This window comes from Gopherus evgoodei, chromosome 1, assembly GCF_007399415.2.
Source record: "Gopherus evgoodei ecotype Sinaloan lineage chromosome 1, rGopEvg1_v1.p, whole genome shotgun sequence".
Lineage (NCBI taxonomy): Eukaryota > Metazoa > Chordata > Testudines > Testudinidae > Gopherus > Gopherus evgoodei.
Window position 1 is genome coordinate 12,245,040 of NC_044322.1, and position 19,072 is coordinate 12,264,111.

At 45.4% G+C, this 19,072-nt stretch overlaps 1 protein-coding gene across 6 annotated transcripts in view; it reads right to left on the minus strand.

The window, feature by feature from the left end:
- The window catches only part of TENM4 (teneurin transmembrane protein 4), a 546,329-nt gene that overhangs the window by 76,496 nt on the left and 450,761 nt on the right, over nt 1-19,072 (minus strand). For all 6 annotated transcript variants that reach the window (XM_030558332.1, XM_030558336.1, XM_030558355.1 and 3 more), the window contains 4 exons: nt 11,473-11,734; nt 7,239-7,506; nt 3,850-3,993; nt 2,115-2,364 (listed from right to left, as the gene is read on the minus strand). In XM_030558332.1, coding sequence (XP_030414192.1) covers nt 2,115-2,364; nt 3,850-3,993; nt 7,239-7,506; nt 11,473-11,734 — 924 coding nt within the window. The remainder of the gene's footprint in view (nt 1-2,114; nt 2,365-3,849; nt 3,994-7,238; nt 7,507-11,472; nt 11,735-19,072) is intronic.

Consider the following 19,072-nt stretch of genomic DNA (forward strand, 5'->3'; position numbering starts at 1 on the left):
AGGCCAATGCTCAAACCAAATACGTTATCATGGAGTTCCTTGTTTGTTGACTCTCCATAATTTCCATATTGAATGAGCTCAGGTTACATAGAAAACATCACGTCTACTAAGTGCCAGCTCTGGGATCTCAGCCTGGATTCTCTTCTTCTTGTATATCAGCACCCATAATAAAAGTCCTGCAGGCCAAATTGGGCCCTAAGGGGCACGCAATGAACTTCTGTGGGTTTGCACAGGTGTACCTACTAGTAAACAATTCTGATGTTGATGTGCAAGGAAAAACAGAATCTAGCTCACTCTCTTTTAGCGGCATTGATTCCTCAGAGTGAAAAGGAGTATAATGCAATGCAACCTCGGGCACTGATCCTGCAATGAGCTGCAGTTAAGTCAATGAAGGTCCTCATTGTAGGACAGGGGCTGTATTTTTGTCAGCAGACATGACTCTAAATACAAATCTGCTGAGTAAGTAGGGACCATTTTTACAGTCACGTCTCTCGGGAGTGAGAAGTATCACACTTCTAGGCCAAATCTTGAGTCATAGCAGGCACATGCATCTTCTGTGGGTGCTCAGAGCTTCTCAGAAACTCGCTCTTACAAGTATCCTGTTAATACCGAAAGGATTCATCTATGCCCATTTCCCTTACATCCCATTGGGATGCTGTACATTATGGATGAGTTCTTGGTAGCTGTTTGTGTGTGTTGGCAGGAGGGGCTTGGTATGTTTGGGTTTAAAAAATGCAGTAAATACTTTCACCAGAAAAAAAGCAAACAACCAGAAACAACAACAAGCATTTTGGAACTACACACCAAAGGGAAGCACTGGGCACGTAGGCACTAGAGCTGTGGAGTGCTGTTTTAGAGCATTAAAAATAAAGTCTGTGACTGGGATTTGCCAGATAATGAAATGCCATTTAAAACAAAGAAAAACTGCATGGATTTCTGTCAATAGGTTAGTCAGTGTAAAAAAATTCAACAACCTGTCTTTATCCTCATGTGTGCAATGTACTGGTTAATGAATGCTTGGACCAAAGCATATCACTGACTAGACATCTTGACATACACAGCCATGTAAAACTCCCAGTACAGAATTATTCACCAATGGTCAGTTTAATCTCTAGTCCTGTTACAAACATGTTGTATTAGGGCCTGACCCAAAGCCCACTGAAGTCATTTGTTAGGTTCCCATTGACTTCACTGGGTTTCAGATCAGGCTCTTAAGGCAGAGCCATTGAGCCTGATTCAGATGTCACTTACACCAGTTTAACTCTATTGACCTCCATGGAATTAATCCTATGTAGCCGCAGCATGAGATCAGAATCAGATCCACTGCCTTCAACAGGGCAGTGTGTTTGTCATGAAATGTCTGGGAGGGAAAAATATCACAGATGAGGCAACACGAATTTTGACTCGATCACAAAATATTTTATTTCATCAAAATTTATGACTCATCTGTATTTCCCCTTTCCCCATGCCCCGATTTTCTTCCCACCCCACTTTTGTGCATGCTGCTTTGCAAACCTTGCTCTTCCTACTGGAAGTTTTCTCTTCACTTTTCTGCCGGGGCAAGTGGCAGCACTTCATCTCCCTGCAGGGGAGAGAGAGAATTTCTTCACCCAGCCCCTATTTTTCATAGGAGAATTCACTGGGGGTGTTTGTATGTTGGTCCCAAAAAACCAACCCAGAAGTCACAGACTGGGAGTTCCTTGGTGAGCTCACTGTGCTAGGTATGAATGATCCTCTGTCCTGAGTACCCTCTACATATCATCATTAGTGATGTGTGTCCTTCCAGTTGTTATCCCGGAGGCTGACTGTTAATTTTTAGAATTCCCACTAGTCACTCACCAGACTGAGGAGGACACATTAACTCAGTCTGAGTTAGCGGGTAAGAAATGCGATAGATTATTTTGGGCCTGTGACTCCATTCTGGATGAATTCACCAGGTCGCACGCCTTTCTGGTGTAAGTCAATGTCAGTGGATTTGCACCAGAGGTGAATTTGGCCCATTCTGTTAGTTTTAAAAAAACAAGAGTTTTGGTTTCATTTTCCCTCTGAGTACATAATATTTCTGCAGAATCAAAGGTGAACAATTATCACAGGCTGGAAGCTGCCTGGTGTACCTGAGCTCCAGTATGTTGGTGACATTGCCAGAGGGAAAGATCCTTCGGATGTAGTTGAAGTCTCCAACATAAAGGCTTCCATCAGATCCGCATGTTAGGGCAACAGGAGCCAGGAGCTTGTTCCCATCTGCAAGGCCATTACAGCTTGGACAGGAAATGCTACGCCTGCGTCCATTGCCCATAATGCTGCCTATGACAGGCGGCTGCTGAGAGACAAACTGGTTTTCCCCATTTCCTTTATGCAAGATGCCTATTAAACGATAAGAACAGAAAGGGACTTAAACAGATGGTGAAACTGAAGCACACGGAGGGCAAGCGACTTGCTCCAGGTCACAGAATGAATCAATGGCGGCACAGGAAACAGAACCCTGGCGTTCCAGCTTCCAGACTCATGTTGCACCACACCACAAAGAGCTCTCTCTAGGATTGTCTCTAGGTATCATGTGAAAAATGAGATGTCCAGGGCCCACGGCAGGCTGCTGTAACTCCTAGAGCACAGTGTTTCTCAGCCTTTTCAGGTTGCCGCCCCTCCTTCCCCATTTACTATAAAGATATATCGATGCTAACAATGGTCAGCCTCTGTAATTTATTTGTGTGGGTGTTTCAAGGGGTTGGCAGAGATGACTTGACCTTGAAGGGTAAGGGTGAGTGGCTAGACTGGAGACCAAGCTTTTCTTTGCTTTACAGTGTAATAAAATGTCCAATGCCTCACAATCCTCTGATTGCTATTCGGGGCCCTACTGGGGGCTGCGACCACGGGTTGAGAAACACTGTGATGTCACTTGTGGAGACTGGAAGGTCAAGATAATTGTCACTAGTGAGAGAGGGTATCCACTGGGGTTGTCTGCTGGCAAGGGACATGCTGGGTGGTAGTAGTTCACTTAGGAAAATCTGGGTGGAGTATTAACTGGGGTAGGTTTCATCAGCAGGGCCCAGGGGAACTTACATGCTGTTTGTGAGAAGACCAGGAAAGTTTTCATTAGTGGTGCCGTCTGAACTGGGGCTACTCTCTCCATACTCAGTACAATCACACAGGGTAGTGCAAACTTTCCATCCTTCGGCCATGTTCTAGTAATTCTGTCCAGCTAAATGCCCTGTCTCTAAACACTCATCATGCACTAAGGAATGTAGGCTTTACAGTTTTAAAGAGAGCTGAGCTCTAGCACAGCAGCTGGCCACAGAAGTTGAGGGATGGGGAACTTAGGGGTGGGAAGCCTTCTGAAGCCGAGTAACTAGGTTTCCTTGAGCAGGATAGAAGTCATATTGGACAGGTTCTCCTCAGGTCCACAATCCAAACTGCGTTCTCACCGCTGGTAGCAAGGGTGATTATTATGCCATGCTTTGCTGTGTGTGATTGTATTGGGTGGGTTTGCTTTCAATGGGGTCGACAAAGGATGGACCCTATCTGACCGTATGCATACACTGCATGTGCTTATGAAGGGCTCAGCCTTGGGACTTTTTTTGATGGATGTCAAACAATTCAATCCCTTTCCTTATAGGTAGTACAAAGCTGGGGCTGCACACTTCATAAAAATATGCTACAGATTTACAGCAGCTGATTCCTTTCAGATTTGCCCACACAAAGCTGCCGCTAAATGTAGGTTACGATGAATAATTCGTTAGTAGCGTGTGCATGTGTGTATTTTCCCTTTGGTTGAATTATTAATGGCGGAAAGCAACAATGCATTGTACCGCAGCATCACCCCGCTCACGTCATTTGTTAAAGCCAACCTACCGCTCTGTATGTTGAGAGCATGGTGTTGGTCCAGGGACCATCCTCCGAGTTTGGAAGCATCAATTTCATAACCCTGAAGGACTGCCGTCCTCTTCTCCCACAGGATCAGATCAGGACATGATTCATATTCATAGCCCACGGAAACTGGGAGCAAAGGGGAAAAAAAGAAGCCCATAGGTTAATAACCTCAGAAATGCACATTCAGCACACAGCTGAGAGCTTTAATTAGTTGAGGAAAATGCCATTTCTACAGACAAGTGCCAATTCTATTTAAAATACCATCACATTAATGCAGTCTTAATATTCTCCTCTTTAAAGGCCACTCTGCATAAAAAAGGTCAACACAGCAGTAGATATTGGACAAATGTGCTAAATATTCAAAAGGCGCCGACTCACAGACACAATTCAAAGTAAAGGGTGACCCAAGGGTTTAGCAAAAATGGTCCTAGAATTCCAAAATGGTAGTATTTTGCTTCTATTCATCACCTCATGTGCTAAAGTTGCCTGGCAGTGATGCAGTGGGCGGAGGCAGAAAAACATGGCCCAGTTTAGAAAACAAAACAATCCAAGCGGGTCTAAATCAGTGAACTCCACTAAAGTTGGCAGACAGGCCAGAGACTAATTTGAGCCGGTATCACTAATACAGACAAAATGGTTGAATGTGAATTGGTTTTCATAATGTTCAGAGAGTCTTTAGGCCTGATTTACCCCCCTTTCACTGGTGTAAATCAGGAATAACTTCATTAAAGGTAATGTAGTTACACTACTGTAAAATCAGTTTCAGTGAGAGGAGAACCAGGCCCATTATTGTTCTGAACACCTACAAGCATAGGCACCAACTTCTTCTGGCGCCCGTGGGGGCTTGACCCTGCTCTGGCCCCGACTCAACCCCGGCCTAGCTCCCTCCTGCCCCCATTCCAACCTCTTCCCCATATCCCCACCCCAGCCCTGCCTTTCCCCCACCTCCTCCCTTGAGCATGCCACGTTCCCGCTCCTCCCCCATCCATCCCTCCCAGAGCATGTACAGCTGTTTGGCGATGGCAAGCGCTGAGAGGTAGGTGGAGGAGTGGGGAGATAGCGTGCTCAGGGGAGGAGGTGGGGAGGGCGGGGGGGGGGGTGGCGCAGAGAGCTTGGCTGCTGGTGGGTGCAGAGCACCCACTAATTTTTCCCTGTGGGTTCTTCAGCCCCAGAGCACCCACGGAGTCGGCGCCTATGCCTACAAGAAGGCTTCTGGCTTTCCTCAAAAGCAGTAAGACCCAAAACCCAGTTCACCACGAGTATCTGAAGCAGAGCAGGGATCTTCAGTTTTACATTGCTTAGGAGACAAGGGAAAAGCAGGATTTGGAACAACTCTTGTAAGGGGCCCAGTGTCTCCTGAGAAGTGCTGAGCACTGACATTAGGAACCCTGCAAGATCAGACTGGACAGGAGAAATATGCAGTACAGGGAAGTCTTGCATTGGCAGGGAGATGAGTTGGATTGAACAATCAAAAGGCCTTTCCCGCCTTTTCTGCTACGGTTCTGTTTTCAGCTCTTTTGATGAAAAAATATATTTATTTGTCTATATGTGTTCTTGGCTAGTAATGTGGTATTTTAAATCTCTGGGCACCTTTGGAGGTTTCCTGAGTAATACAAAAAAATCCTAGACACAGGTACAAAGTGAAGGGCATCTTGTAGGTATCTGCCAGAAATAATTTTACTATATCAGAGCATAAACCTTTTAGGACCTCCTTTTGAGACCCTGCCTCTAATTTCACCCCCACTAATCAAGTAGGGAGGAAGCTAAATTCTAGCTGCAACTAACTGTGAGTGTGACATGGGGGATAGGCTGAGGCCTTCATAAAAATCTGCCCCCCAAAGTCACACTAGGTACGTAATTCTCTCTCTATGAATAGGGCCCTACTAAATTCACAGCCATGAAAAACGTGTCACAGATTGTGAAATCTGGTCTCCCCCCGGGAGACCAGTGTTTCGCAAATTGGGGGTCCTGACCCAAAAGGGAGTTGCAGGGGGGATCACAAAGTTATTTAGGGGAGTCACGGTATTGCCACATTTCTTCTGTGCTGCCTACAGAACTGGGTGGCTGGAGAGCGGCAGCTGTTGGCCGAGGGCCCAGCTCTGCAGGCAGCAATGCAGAAATAAGGATGACAATACCATGCCAGGCCATCCTTACTGCTGCATTGCTGCTGTGGCAGCGGCTCTGACTTCAGAGCTGGGCTCCCAGCCAGCAGTCACTGCTCTCCAGCTGCCCAGCTCTAAAGGCAGCGCTTTTTGGGTCAAAACCTCTACAATTACAACACTGTGAAATTTCAGATTTAAATAGCTGAAATCATGAGATTTATGATTTTTAAAATCCTATGATGGTGAAATTGACCAAAATGGACCGTGAATTTGGTAGGAACCTAACTATGTGTTATCTGTACACGTTGCTCCGTCCAGAGCCTTACTTATGTGGTGTTATAGGGTCTCATAAGCCTCAGCAGGTCATGTCAACCAGCCTCTCCCAAGGAATCTCAGCCCCATGTATAAGAGACTCACTCTCTCTCTCTGCAGACTGAGATAAAGAGCCCCGGCTCTCCTCCTGAGAGGCATATCTCCATTCGGCTACAGGGGAGCAAAGAGGAGTCTAGTTGCAGGACTGCAGTTATCCCTGAATTGCTCCAGGGGCAACAAGGAGGATCAGGATCAGGGGTGGATGTCTGTTGTTTTAAAATAGTAGTGGAGACACCTGGGGCGGGGGGCCTCTCATCATGCTGTTGCCATTGCCAAGGCCTGATCTACTCCGCCTGGTTAAACTCTATTGCAGAGCTGTGAGCTAAGGACCATGGCTCCTTTAAAGATTCCTCTGGCTGACTGTCAGTCAGACAGGGAGCAACCAGCGGCGGCACCGAGCAGTCACTATGCATGCTCAGTGCCCCTCCCGCTCCCATGTCCTTTCCACAGCAACTGATTGACAGATATGACATTTGGGCTGGGTGGGCTCTGTGATGTCTGTGAAAAGCGGAAGGAGCTGTAGCGGTACAAGTGTTACATGGGCAGCACAGAGGCAGCTTCCTCCTCCTGTAGGAATATAACTTCTTTAGCTGCAGATCCCGCTGGCTACAAACCATGGATGGTGCTGTGTTCAAGAGATGGTGCAAAGAACACACAGAGCCCAATTTTCCACTGCTTCGCACCTTGGGTAATTGTTCTAAAGACGTAGAGGATCACACAACGTACAGGGCAGTGGAGAAGCAGGCCCACAGTGGTTACGCTGTGATGACGTTCTGGAAAGGGCAGTGAAAGGAAGAAAACGTAAGAGCTGGATAATCTAGGATAAGGTTGCATGCGACCACTTAACTTCTTACATGCAAGATGGAAGGAGAGGAATGTGTCCTGAGGTCAGCTTACCAAAGGCTTCCGACAGTCCGTACACTTTCTGGCTGTAGACATCCGTCTTATCCCAGATGAAATAATAGGAGAGGTCCGGGGCAGCTGCAAACCATTTTCTAAAGAGGCGTCCTTCTACGGCCACCATAAGGTGGACTTTCATGAGGTTGAAGGGGATGGTGGGATGGGTCATGCTGATCCTCAAGACTGACTTATAGCCAGCCGTGCGGCTGCTCAGGTAGCTCAGCTTTATTTTGCTGCCAGCAATGTTAATCTCCTCTTGCAGGGCCTGAGGAAAAACAGCCAGGAGGTGTTAAATCACCACTGAGCAGACACCAAAAGGCAGCCAAGTTGCAATTAATCAGACACTTACATCTTCAGGAAAGCTCTCTGAGAAGTTTCTAAACCAGCCCGCTTACGAGGCATCAGTTATAAAATATTCACAATGTACAGGGTTATTCGTGGAGGCCAAGGAATGTTTCTCTGGGTGGGGTGGGACGGAAAGGGTGGGTTAAAAATGCTTACAATGGGATCCAAGCAGAAAAAGGCTCCAGCCATCTGTAACCAAGATGCCCCCAGCCAATGCTCCCTTTTCTCCGCTTTGCCCTCTATCTTACTGTGTTCCTTTGGTGACAATCTTCATCTCCTGGACTCTTTGTGAGACAGTGAGCCCTATTTGTCCCTCTATCCTTCCTCCTGCTGCTATCTCACCTGCCTCCTACCCATCCTCTCCCACCCTGCTCCTGTCCCCTCTCCCCCCAGCTCCAGCCCCACCTCTTGCCAATGACCCACCATTTCTGCTTCTTTCTTCCCCTCCTGCCTTCACCTTCCTTTTACTTCTATGCTTCCTCAACCCCTGCTCCTGCCTCTAGCCCCGCTCCCTTGAGCTCTCCTCTCACCTTATTCCTTCTCCCTCTGCATTCCAGGCATCCTGCTTCCTCCTCCATGCTGCCTGGGCACCAGCAGGGGGAGCACTGAGAGCCCAGGAGAGAAAGTTTTCCTCCTTTCAGTCCCAGTGTCCAGTACTACTGCAGTCCTGGCCAAATGGGACAAGAAACTGCAGACAAAGTCTTGCTCAGCCCTAGCTGCCATGGGGATTGAGCATGCTCAGTATCAATGGAATCTTCAGAGAATTTGGCAGCTAAACTCTCACGAGTCTCTACTGAGCATATATGAACTGAGATTTTTGGGAGGGTTATAACTTGGTTAGTTTAGGGCAAATTTTCTGGGGATGGTGAAAGGTGCATCCTCGAAACTAGGGTGGGGTCACCCTGCCAAATGTCCAGTCCCTGCTCCAAAACACAGAGGTGCAAGAGCTTCTCAGTGAAATGGCTGTATGATTTTTTTTTCTAACATGAGCACAACAGTGTATTTTCCCCCAACCTTGTTCTTGTAAAAGGCCGAACCATTTTAGCTGGAACTTCCCTCTAAAAAACCAACATTAGACTGATAGGGGGGAGGGCTAGCTCAGTGGTTTGAGCATTGGCCTGCTAAACCCAGGGTTGTGAGTTCAGTCCTTGAGAGGGCCATTTAGAGATCTGGGGCAAAACTTTGTCAGGGATGGTACTTGGTCCTGCTGTGAAGGCAGGGGACTAGACTCAATGACTTTTCAAGGACCCTTCCAGTTCTATCAGATAGGTATATCTTCATTTAATAATAATAATAGCCAGCACAGACAATGTATCAGCAACTGAAAACAGAGTCCTGTCATGGAAAGCATTGGGCAATCTGAACTATAGGCATTGCTTGCCTATAACAATAATTCTAGCACTTGCACAGCACCTTGGATACTGAAGGATCTGAAAAAATGCTTTATAAATAAAAAACAGGCTTCACAACAGCCCTACCCATTTTATGGATGGGGAAAGTGAAAGACAGAGGCGTTAAAAGGATTTGCTAAAGGTACACAGTCAATGGCAGAGCCAAGAATAAACCACAGGAGTCTGAAATTCTTTTTAGTGCATTGCTCTAACCACTAGACTTGACCCCTGTTTGTTGGAGCTTTACACAGCCTCACTTGTGCTGGAACGCTCCTCTCATATGGGCTTTAGCTATAAATAACCACCCATCTGGGAAATGAAGCTCCTAAGAGTGGCTGTTCTGGGCTATTATCAAAGAGCTAATACTTTTTCAAGTGATAACTCACAAACTCTGAGCACAGCAGCACTTGACAAACTGATGCATCATGGAAGTTAAAGTACCATTGCACCACGTCCATAAATATTTACTTTATCTAATGCAGCCTTTTCAATTTACATACCTATGCACTTATGGGGGTGAAAAATGACAGATCTGGGAAAACCCAGGAATTTAAAAATAGATTTTACAAGCTCAGCAACAAGCTATGCTGGCAGCAGGCTCAGTCAGAGACCAGCTGAGCAGCGATGCAAAGAAGGCAGTCCCTTTCATCTACTCAGTCTTCACATACAACTCCTATAGGAAAACACCAGCCAGAAATAATTGCCACTGAGGTATTGCTTTGCAATGTCTGGTTCAATTCGGTGTATGAAATGTTTACTTCTCTCTGCCACAACTGACTTCTCTCTGTCCCTATTAACTACCATTTCAGAAGAAGGGTCAACTGAGTAGTAAATACCTATCAAACAAATGCCAAGAATGGATTTAAAAGGATCTTGCCTCAAGAGGTGGTTCAAATCATGAGGCTCACAAGACCTTCCAAAATGGTTGCATATTGTGCTTTGTTGCATTTCATGAGCAATACTGTCCCGGTGATGCACACCCACAGAAAAATGGTATTGGGAAAAGGATGGGCCACAAACTGCCTGGAACTTACAAAAGTAGAGGCAGAAACTGTCCCCGTATTTCTGTCTATCTGTTAATTAGTACTGTCGCTAGATCCAGAGAGGCATGCATTTGTGCAGCACCTAGCACAATGGGGTCCTGGTCTGTGACAGGGTTCCTACATGCTAGTGCAATATAAATAATACATTCAGTACTCTACAAAAGTGGCCAACCCACTACTAGACTGATTAGAAATAAGAACCCCACTTTACACATATGAGGAATTCTCTCTGCTTCTTTCTTTTAACCCCTTGATGATAGCCGCAGTCTTGATCTCCTGCCTGTAGCAAAGCCTGCCAGTTATGCATGCGACAAGTTGAAAAATCTTGATGCTCAATTAAATGTTAACTGAGTTAAACGTTTCTATTTCAGCTACTCCTTCCTCTGCCATACCACACAGTGTACTCCACTGAGCAAGGAAACTATTACTCTCTCCAATTTCTTCAACATGACACACATAGTACCCGAAAACTGATGAGAAACAAAGACATTTGAATACTGTCATTTTGCCTTTTGGATGACGGATTAAACTGAGGTCCTGAGTGCTTGAGAATTAGCCCTGATGTCCCAGCAGAAATTTAATTTAAGAAATTACCAATCTGATTACCTAAATTCCCCTTTCAGTTGCAGGACTCTGTTATTCTGTTGTGTACAGTTAAATAGCCGCAACACTGTACTCCAGAGATTGCTGCATTTCTTTGAACGAGCATTTGCATTTCAGACTGTGGAGTACTTTGGAATCCTTTGTAAATGTATTACGACTCTGCTTTGTAATATAATAAGCATTCCTATACCCCTCAAGGAATAAATGTGATTATGTCCATTGATCTAACATTTCTCTATTGAGAAGTGTGTCTAATAGAATGCAATGGTAGAATTTCAAGCACTTTTCCATTAGGGTGTTTTTATAATATATGTTACACAATTTGGGAATTATGCAGACGAAGGTAAATTTCGTATTGACTTCAGTGGGGGCAGGATTTCATCCCAACAATATTCTCTTCAGGCTTGAAGGTTGAAAGTTCTTTTCCCAAACTTTGGGAAAGTTCAATTCCAAAATTCTGCCCCAAAGCAGAAGAGCAGCATTAGGCATTTTAGCAGTGGGTGCTGAAATGTACCCCAAAGGTCTGTTACATCTTAAAATGTGTCCCACAGCTACCCTTTTCCTGTAGACGGGAGGTGAGGACAAAGCAGAGCTAGTGCAGTTTTTGCTGTTGGTGAATAAGTACGTCATTATCTATCTGTTACAGATGAACAAAACCAAGCATTATGGCCAAACATCGATTTTTGATTTATAAAAGTAAGTAAATGTATAGTGTAAATTAAGCACAAAATGTTTTAACAAGTACAGAAACAGAATAGGATGAACACTCCAGGATGCGCATAGCTCCATATGCACTGCTCCTCTTGACTACCTGGAGCAAGTGTTTCACTTTAGAAAGAAGATTCATACCTGAATTTCTGGAACAATGGGACCTTTCTCGGAACAGGAACTTGCAAATGCTGTCAGGGGGGACGGGGAGACCACAGGGTTGGGACGGGCAAAGTTGCTGAGATCACAGCTTGGAATCTCATTCTCTTCATGCCTCATGACTATGGTTTCCATTACAAAAAAGCGATCCCAGGGTAGCCAAAGCGTGTGTTCCTGAGTGATGAAGGGAGCCCGTTCGAAGTGTAAGATAATGGAAATCCCACCATTAGTGACGAGATCAAAGCTGTTTTTAAGAGACAAAGTAAAAATAAAACTAAAACAAATGATACTTGGTATGTCTAGAGCCTTCCGAACAGGAACCTCACTGTGAAAATATTAAAGGATTAACCCTCACAAAACCCCTGTGAGCTAGAGAAGCATTATCACTCCTATTTTACAGATGGAAAAACTGAGCCACAACAAGGTTAAATGATTTGGACAAGGCCATACTGTAAATAAGTGGCAAAGCCAGGAATAGAACCCCTGGGTCTTGACATTCAGTTAAGAGAGATAGTTATTAAATCACACTATCTTCTTTTTAAAAGACAAAGTTTACGTTTGTGATTGCTCTCCTGAGTTATTGGACCTCAAAGGTTTTATTTACTGTTTTTAAAAATGTGTTTAGGATCCAATATCAGTCACAGATCGTATGGACTTACACATTTAAACAAACTATCTGAAAAGCGGATTCTCCTTCACTTACCTGCCCAGACTTCAGTTCTGGGTTATGTTTTCCCTGCAGCCATTGTTGACTTTGCTAACAGACTGTTTCATATGTTAGCAACAGTGTCACCCACTAGGGCAGGGAGAACACGGATCAAGAAAGAAATCATTTTGGGACAGGTGAGTGGAAGGAGAAGGAGCTGATTTTACAGTAACATGGTTTAAAATGTAATGGTCTGATTTTCAGAGGAGCTGGATGCCCACAGCTCCCACAAAGGGGAGCCCAGCACCTCTGAAAATCAGACCATGCACGGATTTGGAAGTTTTATCCCTAAATATGGACCCTGCGCTTTACAAACACAGAAAAATAAAGATGGTCCTTGCTTCAAAGAGCTCAGAATCCAACTGCCCTTGCTTTGCTTCTTTATAATTTATAGCAAAGGCATGGAAGTGTTTCGGTTTGATTTTTTCCCCTTGCTTGCTTTTCACATTAGACCTTCACATCTGGAAGATTTAGGAAATGCTGCAGAACTAATGACATGATGAAATCACAAGAGCTAAGAAAGTGAAAGTAGAGTAATTGAAAGGGAAAGGGATTTTAGTCAGATTTTAAAGCCATTGGGGTTGGGTTGACTTGTTTTAACATCTATTTAACTTCAATGCCTAAACAACATTTTGGATAAAGGCAGTCTTTGACAACACCCCTGCATCTTCAATGAAGGTGTTAGGCTCTGATTTAAGATATTTAAACATGTTCATAGGCGCCGACTACATGGGTTCTCCAGCGCTGGAGCACTCACAAGGAAAAATTAGTGGGTGCTCTGCACCCACCGGCAGCCAAGCTCCCCTCCTCCACCCGCCCCACCTCCTTCTCCCCCAAAGCACGCCACGTCCCCACTCCTCCGCCTACCTCCCAGTGCTTCCTGCCCAGCCACCGCCAAACAGCTGTTTGGCAGCGTTAGCATGCTCTGGGAGGGAGGGGGAGGAGCTGGAATGTGGCATGTTCCGGGAGGAGGCAGGGCCAGGGTGGGGATTTGGGGAAGGAGGGAAAAGGGGCAGGGAGGGGGTGGAGTTGGGACAGGGACTTTGGGGAAGGGGTTGGAATGAGGGCGGGGCAGCGGTGGGGCCTCATGGAAGGGGTGGAGTTGGGGCAGGGCCAGGGGCAGAGGGGGGTCAGCACCCATGGGAAAGAGGGAAAGTTGGTGCCTATGACCATGTTCATAGCGTTTAGCATGTGAATAAACCCACTGACTTCAGTAGTCCTACTCACATGCTTTGAGATAAGCATGTGGTTAAGTACCATCCTGAATACCTTAAGGGCTTTTCTACACTATAGCTTAAATCGATGTAACTTATGTCGCTCAGCAGTGTGAACCCGTCCCCACCAAGCGACATAAGTTATATTGACTTAAAGTGGTGTCTACATTGTGCTATGGTGGCAGAAGACACTCTCCCACTGACACTGCTTCTGCCTCTCACTGAACTGCAGTAACTACATGGATGGGAGACATAGCGCGTCTTCACCAGATGTGATACATCGGTGCAGATGCATCAGTGCAACTGTGCCGATGTAGCGGGGCAGTGAAGACAAATCCTAAAGCACCCTGAGATGCCCGAATAAATCCTCAAGCAAAACCAAGAAAGTCCAGATTTGGTGCAGGTGATATTTCTAAAGAGGAAAAAAAAAAAGACAGAAAAAATCTTTTTTTTTTAATTAATTAATCAAAAAACTTTCTGACCTTCTTCATAGGTCACAGAGAAGCAAAAAAGAGCTCAGCCACATTTAAAAAAACCCCTTAGCAGGTCACCGTAAAGACTTGTTTTTTCATCTATGATCATCATTTGGCTGTATCTTAGACTCTGCTTAGTGAATGTAGTTATGAAAAAAAAAATTTCAAGTCCACAGGGCATGGGGAGAGCATTTTAAAAGCTCCAGACGCATAAGGTGTTTATTCTGCAACTCAAGTGGGGCATCAACTTCCCAGACTTATGTAACTTGGCTTTTAAAAGCCTAATGGGCAACTCACGCCCTGGCTTGCCAGCTAGCTGAACAGCATTTGTGCTTTGATGAGGACATTTTTAACAGTCAATTAGCATTTGGCAAGCCCTGCTACTAGAAGGGAAAAGCTCACTTCGCACAAGGCTGAGCACTAAAGAGGGCAAAAGAAGGAAGGGATAAATGCAAAAAAAATTATGTTCAACAACTGCTGGAAAACTAGGAATGGTTTATTTATAGAAACGTCTCTGCTTCTGTCATTGGTGAGCGGAGCTGCTAGGAGCCCTGGGCTCTAATGAGTTTTGGTCAGGCATGTTAGCCTACAGGGAAAAAAAGCTTGCTTCTCCTGTGGATGTGAAACCCAAGCCAGAAGCGAAGGCATCAGTCTAATGTCAGATTCAAGCAGCTGTGAAAACACAGAGGCTTGCATTGCATGGCAAGAGACACCGCCACTCATCAGCTACTGTTTCTCGAATTACATGGCTTAGCCTTGAAGGGTATGAATACAGAGCATTTTGGAGCCTGTTGCAGCAAACCTCTCAGCCTGGGATGATAGAGTTGGGTAGCGGGGCTCGTGCTAGTACTCTAAAAATAGCTGTGTACAGGGCTGGCTTTATTAACTGTGGGGACCGATTCGAATACCTGGTGGTGGTCCAGGGCTTTGGCGGCACTTCGGCAGTGGGGGGTCCGCTCCGGGTCTTCTGCGGCACCGAAAATCCCCGGAGCAGACCCCACACCGCTGAAATGCCACCAAAGACCCCGGAGCGGACCGCTGCCGAGTGAGTAAAAAAAAATAAAAAAGAAAGTTCAAAAGGCGCCTAAGGTGTGGGGCCCTGGTGCGGGGCCCGATTCCAGGATATTTGGCGTATCGGCCTAACGCTGGCCCTGGCTGTGTAGACAGTGCTTTTAAGTTGCAGCACAGGCTCTGATTCTTGGGAGGGGGGCCAGGCTGGAAGGCTTGCTCCCGCAGGCTCCAAAATGCTGTGTAGACATACCCCAAGTTGCCTAGATGGAAAAAAAAAAACCCACAGCAGTGAAATAAAAGTTAGTATCAGCAAAATTCTCTTCAGGATGAAAGCCCTAAATAACGCTTCCAGGTGGGCTGCTGATCTCAGGGGTGGGTGGCTGTGACACAGAGGGTCCCCGGCAAAGTGTCCCCTGTTCTTTGCAAACAACTCTCACCTTGGACTCGACAAACTCACTACAGCAAACACATTTTGTGGGACACTTCTCCATAAAGAGTAGCCCGTAAGGTATCTACAGAACACTTGTAACTGGTCAAGATTCATAATCATTGCGAGATGTATGGGCAGGTAATATTTATAGCATAATGTAATTACGCTGAAAGTATACATTATGGACTGGGAGTAGAAGTTAGTCACCGGGGGATAAAATATCTCAGCGATGGCCCATCCTAACAGGAGGGAGTTGTTACCCCACCTTGGCTAGCCAGTGATGTAATGGAAGCCTCAATTGTCTAGCCTTGCCCCATCCCAAGCCTTTCAATGGAAAACCACCAGAGAAAACTGCAAACAATCAAAACCGCTTGCAAATAAAAAAGAAACATTACAGCAGCCAGAGAATCACCCAGCCCAGGAATAAGACAAAAGACTGTTTCAGTATAGCACAGAGTGGGGAAAGGCACTCTGTGCCTACGTCCACACTACAGCTTTAAATCGATATTAGTAAAATCGATTTTATAAAACAGGTTTTATAAAATCGATTTTACGCGTCCACACTAGGGCACATTACTTCGGTGGTGTGCATCCATGGTCCCAGGGTTCCATCGATTTCCGGAGCGGTGCACTCTGGGTAGCTCAGTAAAAGAATAGGACCAATAACTTCGATATCCGTCCACACTAACCCTAAATCGATTTAGTAATATCGATTTTAGGGTTACTCCTTTCGTTTAGCTGGAGTACAGAAATCGATTTTAAGACCCCTTAAAATCGATTTTAAGTGCCTTGTAGTGTGGACGGTTACAGTGTTAAATCGATTTAACGCTGTTTAAATCTATTTAACGCTGTAGTGTGGACCTGGCCTGTGTCCTTTCACCTTGGGGAGCAGCAACGTTCCCATGAAAAACTGGATCCTGGTTCCTATGAAGCCAGCCAGCTCTGCAACAGACTGAACTTGGGGGAAGGGGGCAGGGAACCTACTTAATTAGCTAGGAAACGTACCTATGGACAAGGGTAGACTCAACTTCGTATTGTATGATTTTGTTTTGTATTGTAACCACTTGTTTCCACCAGTCTCTCTTGTTTCTTGTTTACTCTCTTTCTTAACCAAACCTATTTTTGTTTTATTCAGTGCTCACAACTGCTGTGTGATTTTACAGGAGTGGTGGTTTAAGGTTAAATCGGTAAAGTGGGTACCCGGCTCCTTTGGCACAGAGGATCTGGGATTTCTGTGAGTAGCCAGTGTCAGGGTCTGGATACCACAGAGGAATTATTCAAAGGATTTGGGGACTGGATGCACCTCTTGTTAACCTGCAAGGCAAAGACAGGGCTGGCACAACCCAGAGGAGGATAGTGGAATGGCTGAAAGGCTGATGGTGTTAGAGAGCTGGCACCCAGCCACCATGGGCAAGGCTATTTCTTGCTAGAGGCAGAGGGTAACAAAGTAACTCACAGTCCTGGGTGCCTTGAGAATTGTCACAATGGGCTTTCTTCTGTTTGCAAAAAGTCATATAACTGTATGGACTTATTGTTTTGGTTATCTTAGAAAGATACCCAATGGAAAGTCCAGAAGACTGACGTCCTCTGTTGCTTCCCAGAACAGGCTCAGCAGAGATAGCAACAGTACACTGAGCTCATCCAACACCTTTCACAAACATCTATAAGATGGTAACAATTGCTGGTCACGACCCAATACCAGTGTGATCCAGCAATCTAGTGGTGAAAAGATTTATTTTAAAACATATTTTATAATCCATTACCAGGCCCCTGAGCCCTCCGGTCCTTCTATTACAGGGGTGGGCAAACTTTTTGGTCCGAGGGCCATATCAGGGAATAGAAATTGTATGGCGGGCCAGGAATGCTCCCATAATTGGAGTTGGGGTGCGGGAGGGAGTGTGGGCTCTGGGGTGGGGGATCAGAGGTTTGGGGTGTAGGAGGATGCTCCGGGTTGGGATCAAGTGGTTTGGAGTGCGGGAAGGGGATCAGATCTGGGGCAGGGGGTTGGGGCATAGGGAGAGGCTCAGGGGGTGCAGGCTCCAAGAGGTGCTTACCTCAAGCGGCTCCCAGAAGCAGTGGCATGTCCCTTCTCCAGTTCCTACGTGGAGGCGTGGTCAGGCAGCTCTGCCACTCTGCCCTGTCCACAGGCACCGCCCCTGCAGCTCCCATTGGAACACGTAGGAGCCAGAGCGGGGCCATGCTGCGGCTTCCAGGAGCCGTGTAGTGCGGCCCTCGACCCAGCGCCCCAGTCGGAGCAGGACCAAATCGCGTGGTGCGGCTCGTGGGCCAGCTTAAAACAGCTTGCGGGTTGGCTCTGGCCCACGGGCCGTAGTTTGTCCACCCTGTTCTATTATCTTGGGGTCAAAGAAGAGTCAGATATACAATAGTACATTCTGAAAACTGTTGGTTTATCCTTATGTCTCGGGATCTGAAAGATACATGTATCATGATAAATAGTATGAGAACACATATGGGTCTTTAATTTATTCTAATTTTCTGGGGCTATTTAATGCAGCCTAAACTTGGATGAAATCCTGGATCCATTGAAAACAATGGGAGCTTTGCCACTGACTTCAATCGGGCCAGGATTTCATCCCTGGAGTTTACAGTTGACTGCTGTGACAACAGGGTGAAATCCACTTTTAGTAAACCAGAATATAGTGAAACTATTTACAGAGAAGTAGAATTCAAGCCCTAATTTGTTACAGTTCATTGCAATTTGAAAATTGGAATTCCAGTTATAATGAAATTCATTTTAGGCCTTGTCTATACAAAAAAGTTGCAATGATTTAATTAGATCAGTTTAGAAACCAATTTAGTTAAATAGGCATGATTCCCTTGTGTGAACCTTCTTATTCTGAGACCACAAGGGGGTTGCACTGATTTAACGAAATTGGATTCTAAACTGATTCAGTCAAATTGGCGCAAATTGCTTGTGTAGACAATGTCTCAGGCTAAAATTGTTCTGTTGAAAAGATTATTAGAAGAGGCTCCCGCTGTTGTAACATATTGAAGTATAGAACAGCAATTGTAATAGCAATAATGCTTTCCATTCTGAAAGCACATCACATGTAGTATTTAATCCACAAATGCCCCAGCGAGGCAGGCAGGAAGTGTTACCTTCATTTGACAGGCAGGTTAACTAGGGCGTACGGAGATTAAGGGATGTATCTAAAAGTTACACACTAGATCAGCAGCAGAGCTGTGACTAAAGCTCAGGACTTCTTGACTCCCACTCCCGCTCCCACCTTTAGACTATGGTACCTTCAATATTTCACGTGATTTTATAAATAGCCCTCATATCATATCAGTGAATAATTACTAATTTTTTGTTCTTTAAAGGCAGAATGCTTTCATCTAGTCATACACTACCTCCCGCCGGTGCACGCGGATGTAGTGTTGTGTCTGCTCATGCAAGAAAATAGATGAGTGAATGTCAAAGACAATATTTTGGGGCCAATTATAGTCTCATTCTCATTTTTCAAGATACTCAGTAATATAATCAGACTATTTGTTGAATATCATGTTCTGAAATGTTGTTAGCACAAAGCACTAGACTTGAACGACAGCACCACATAAGCAGAACATAATGAGGGAAAATCATAAGGAATTATGCATGAGTGCAAGAACCATCTAACTCCTCCCGTTCTGGGACTACGGGGCTCCAGCAGTTACTGATAGTATAGCTAGCCTGGTGCTGGGACTTATTTTGATTAAATACTCTATGTTCAGGCACTGTTGATCACCA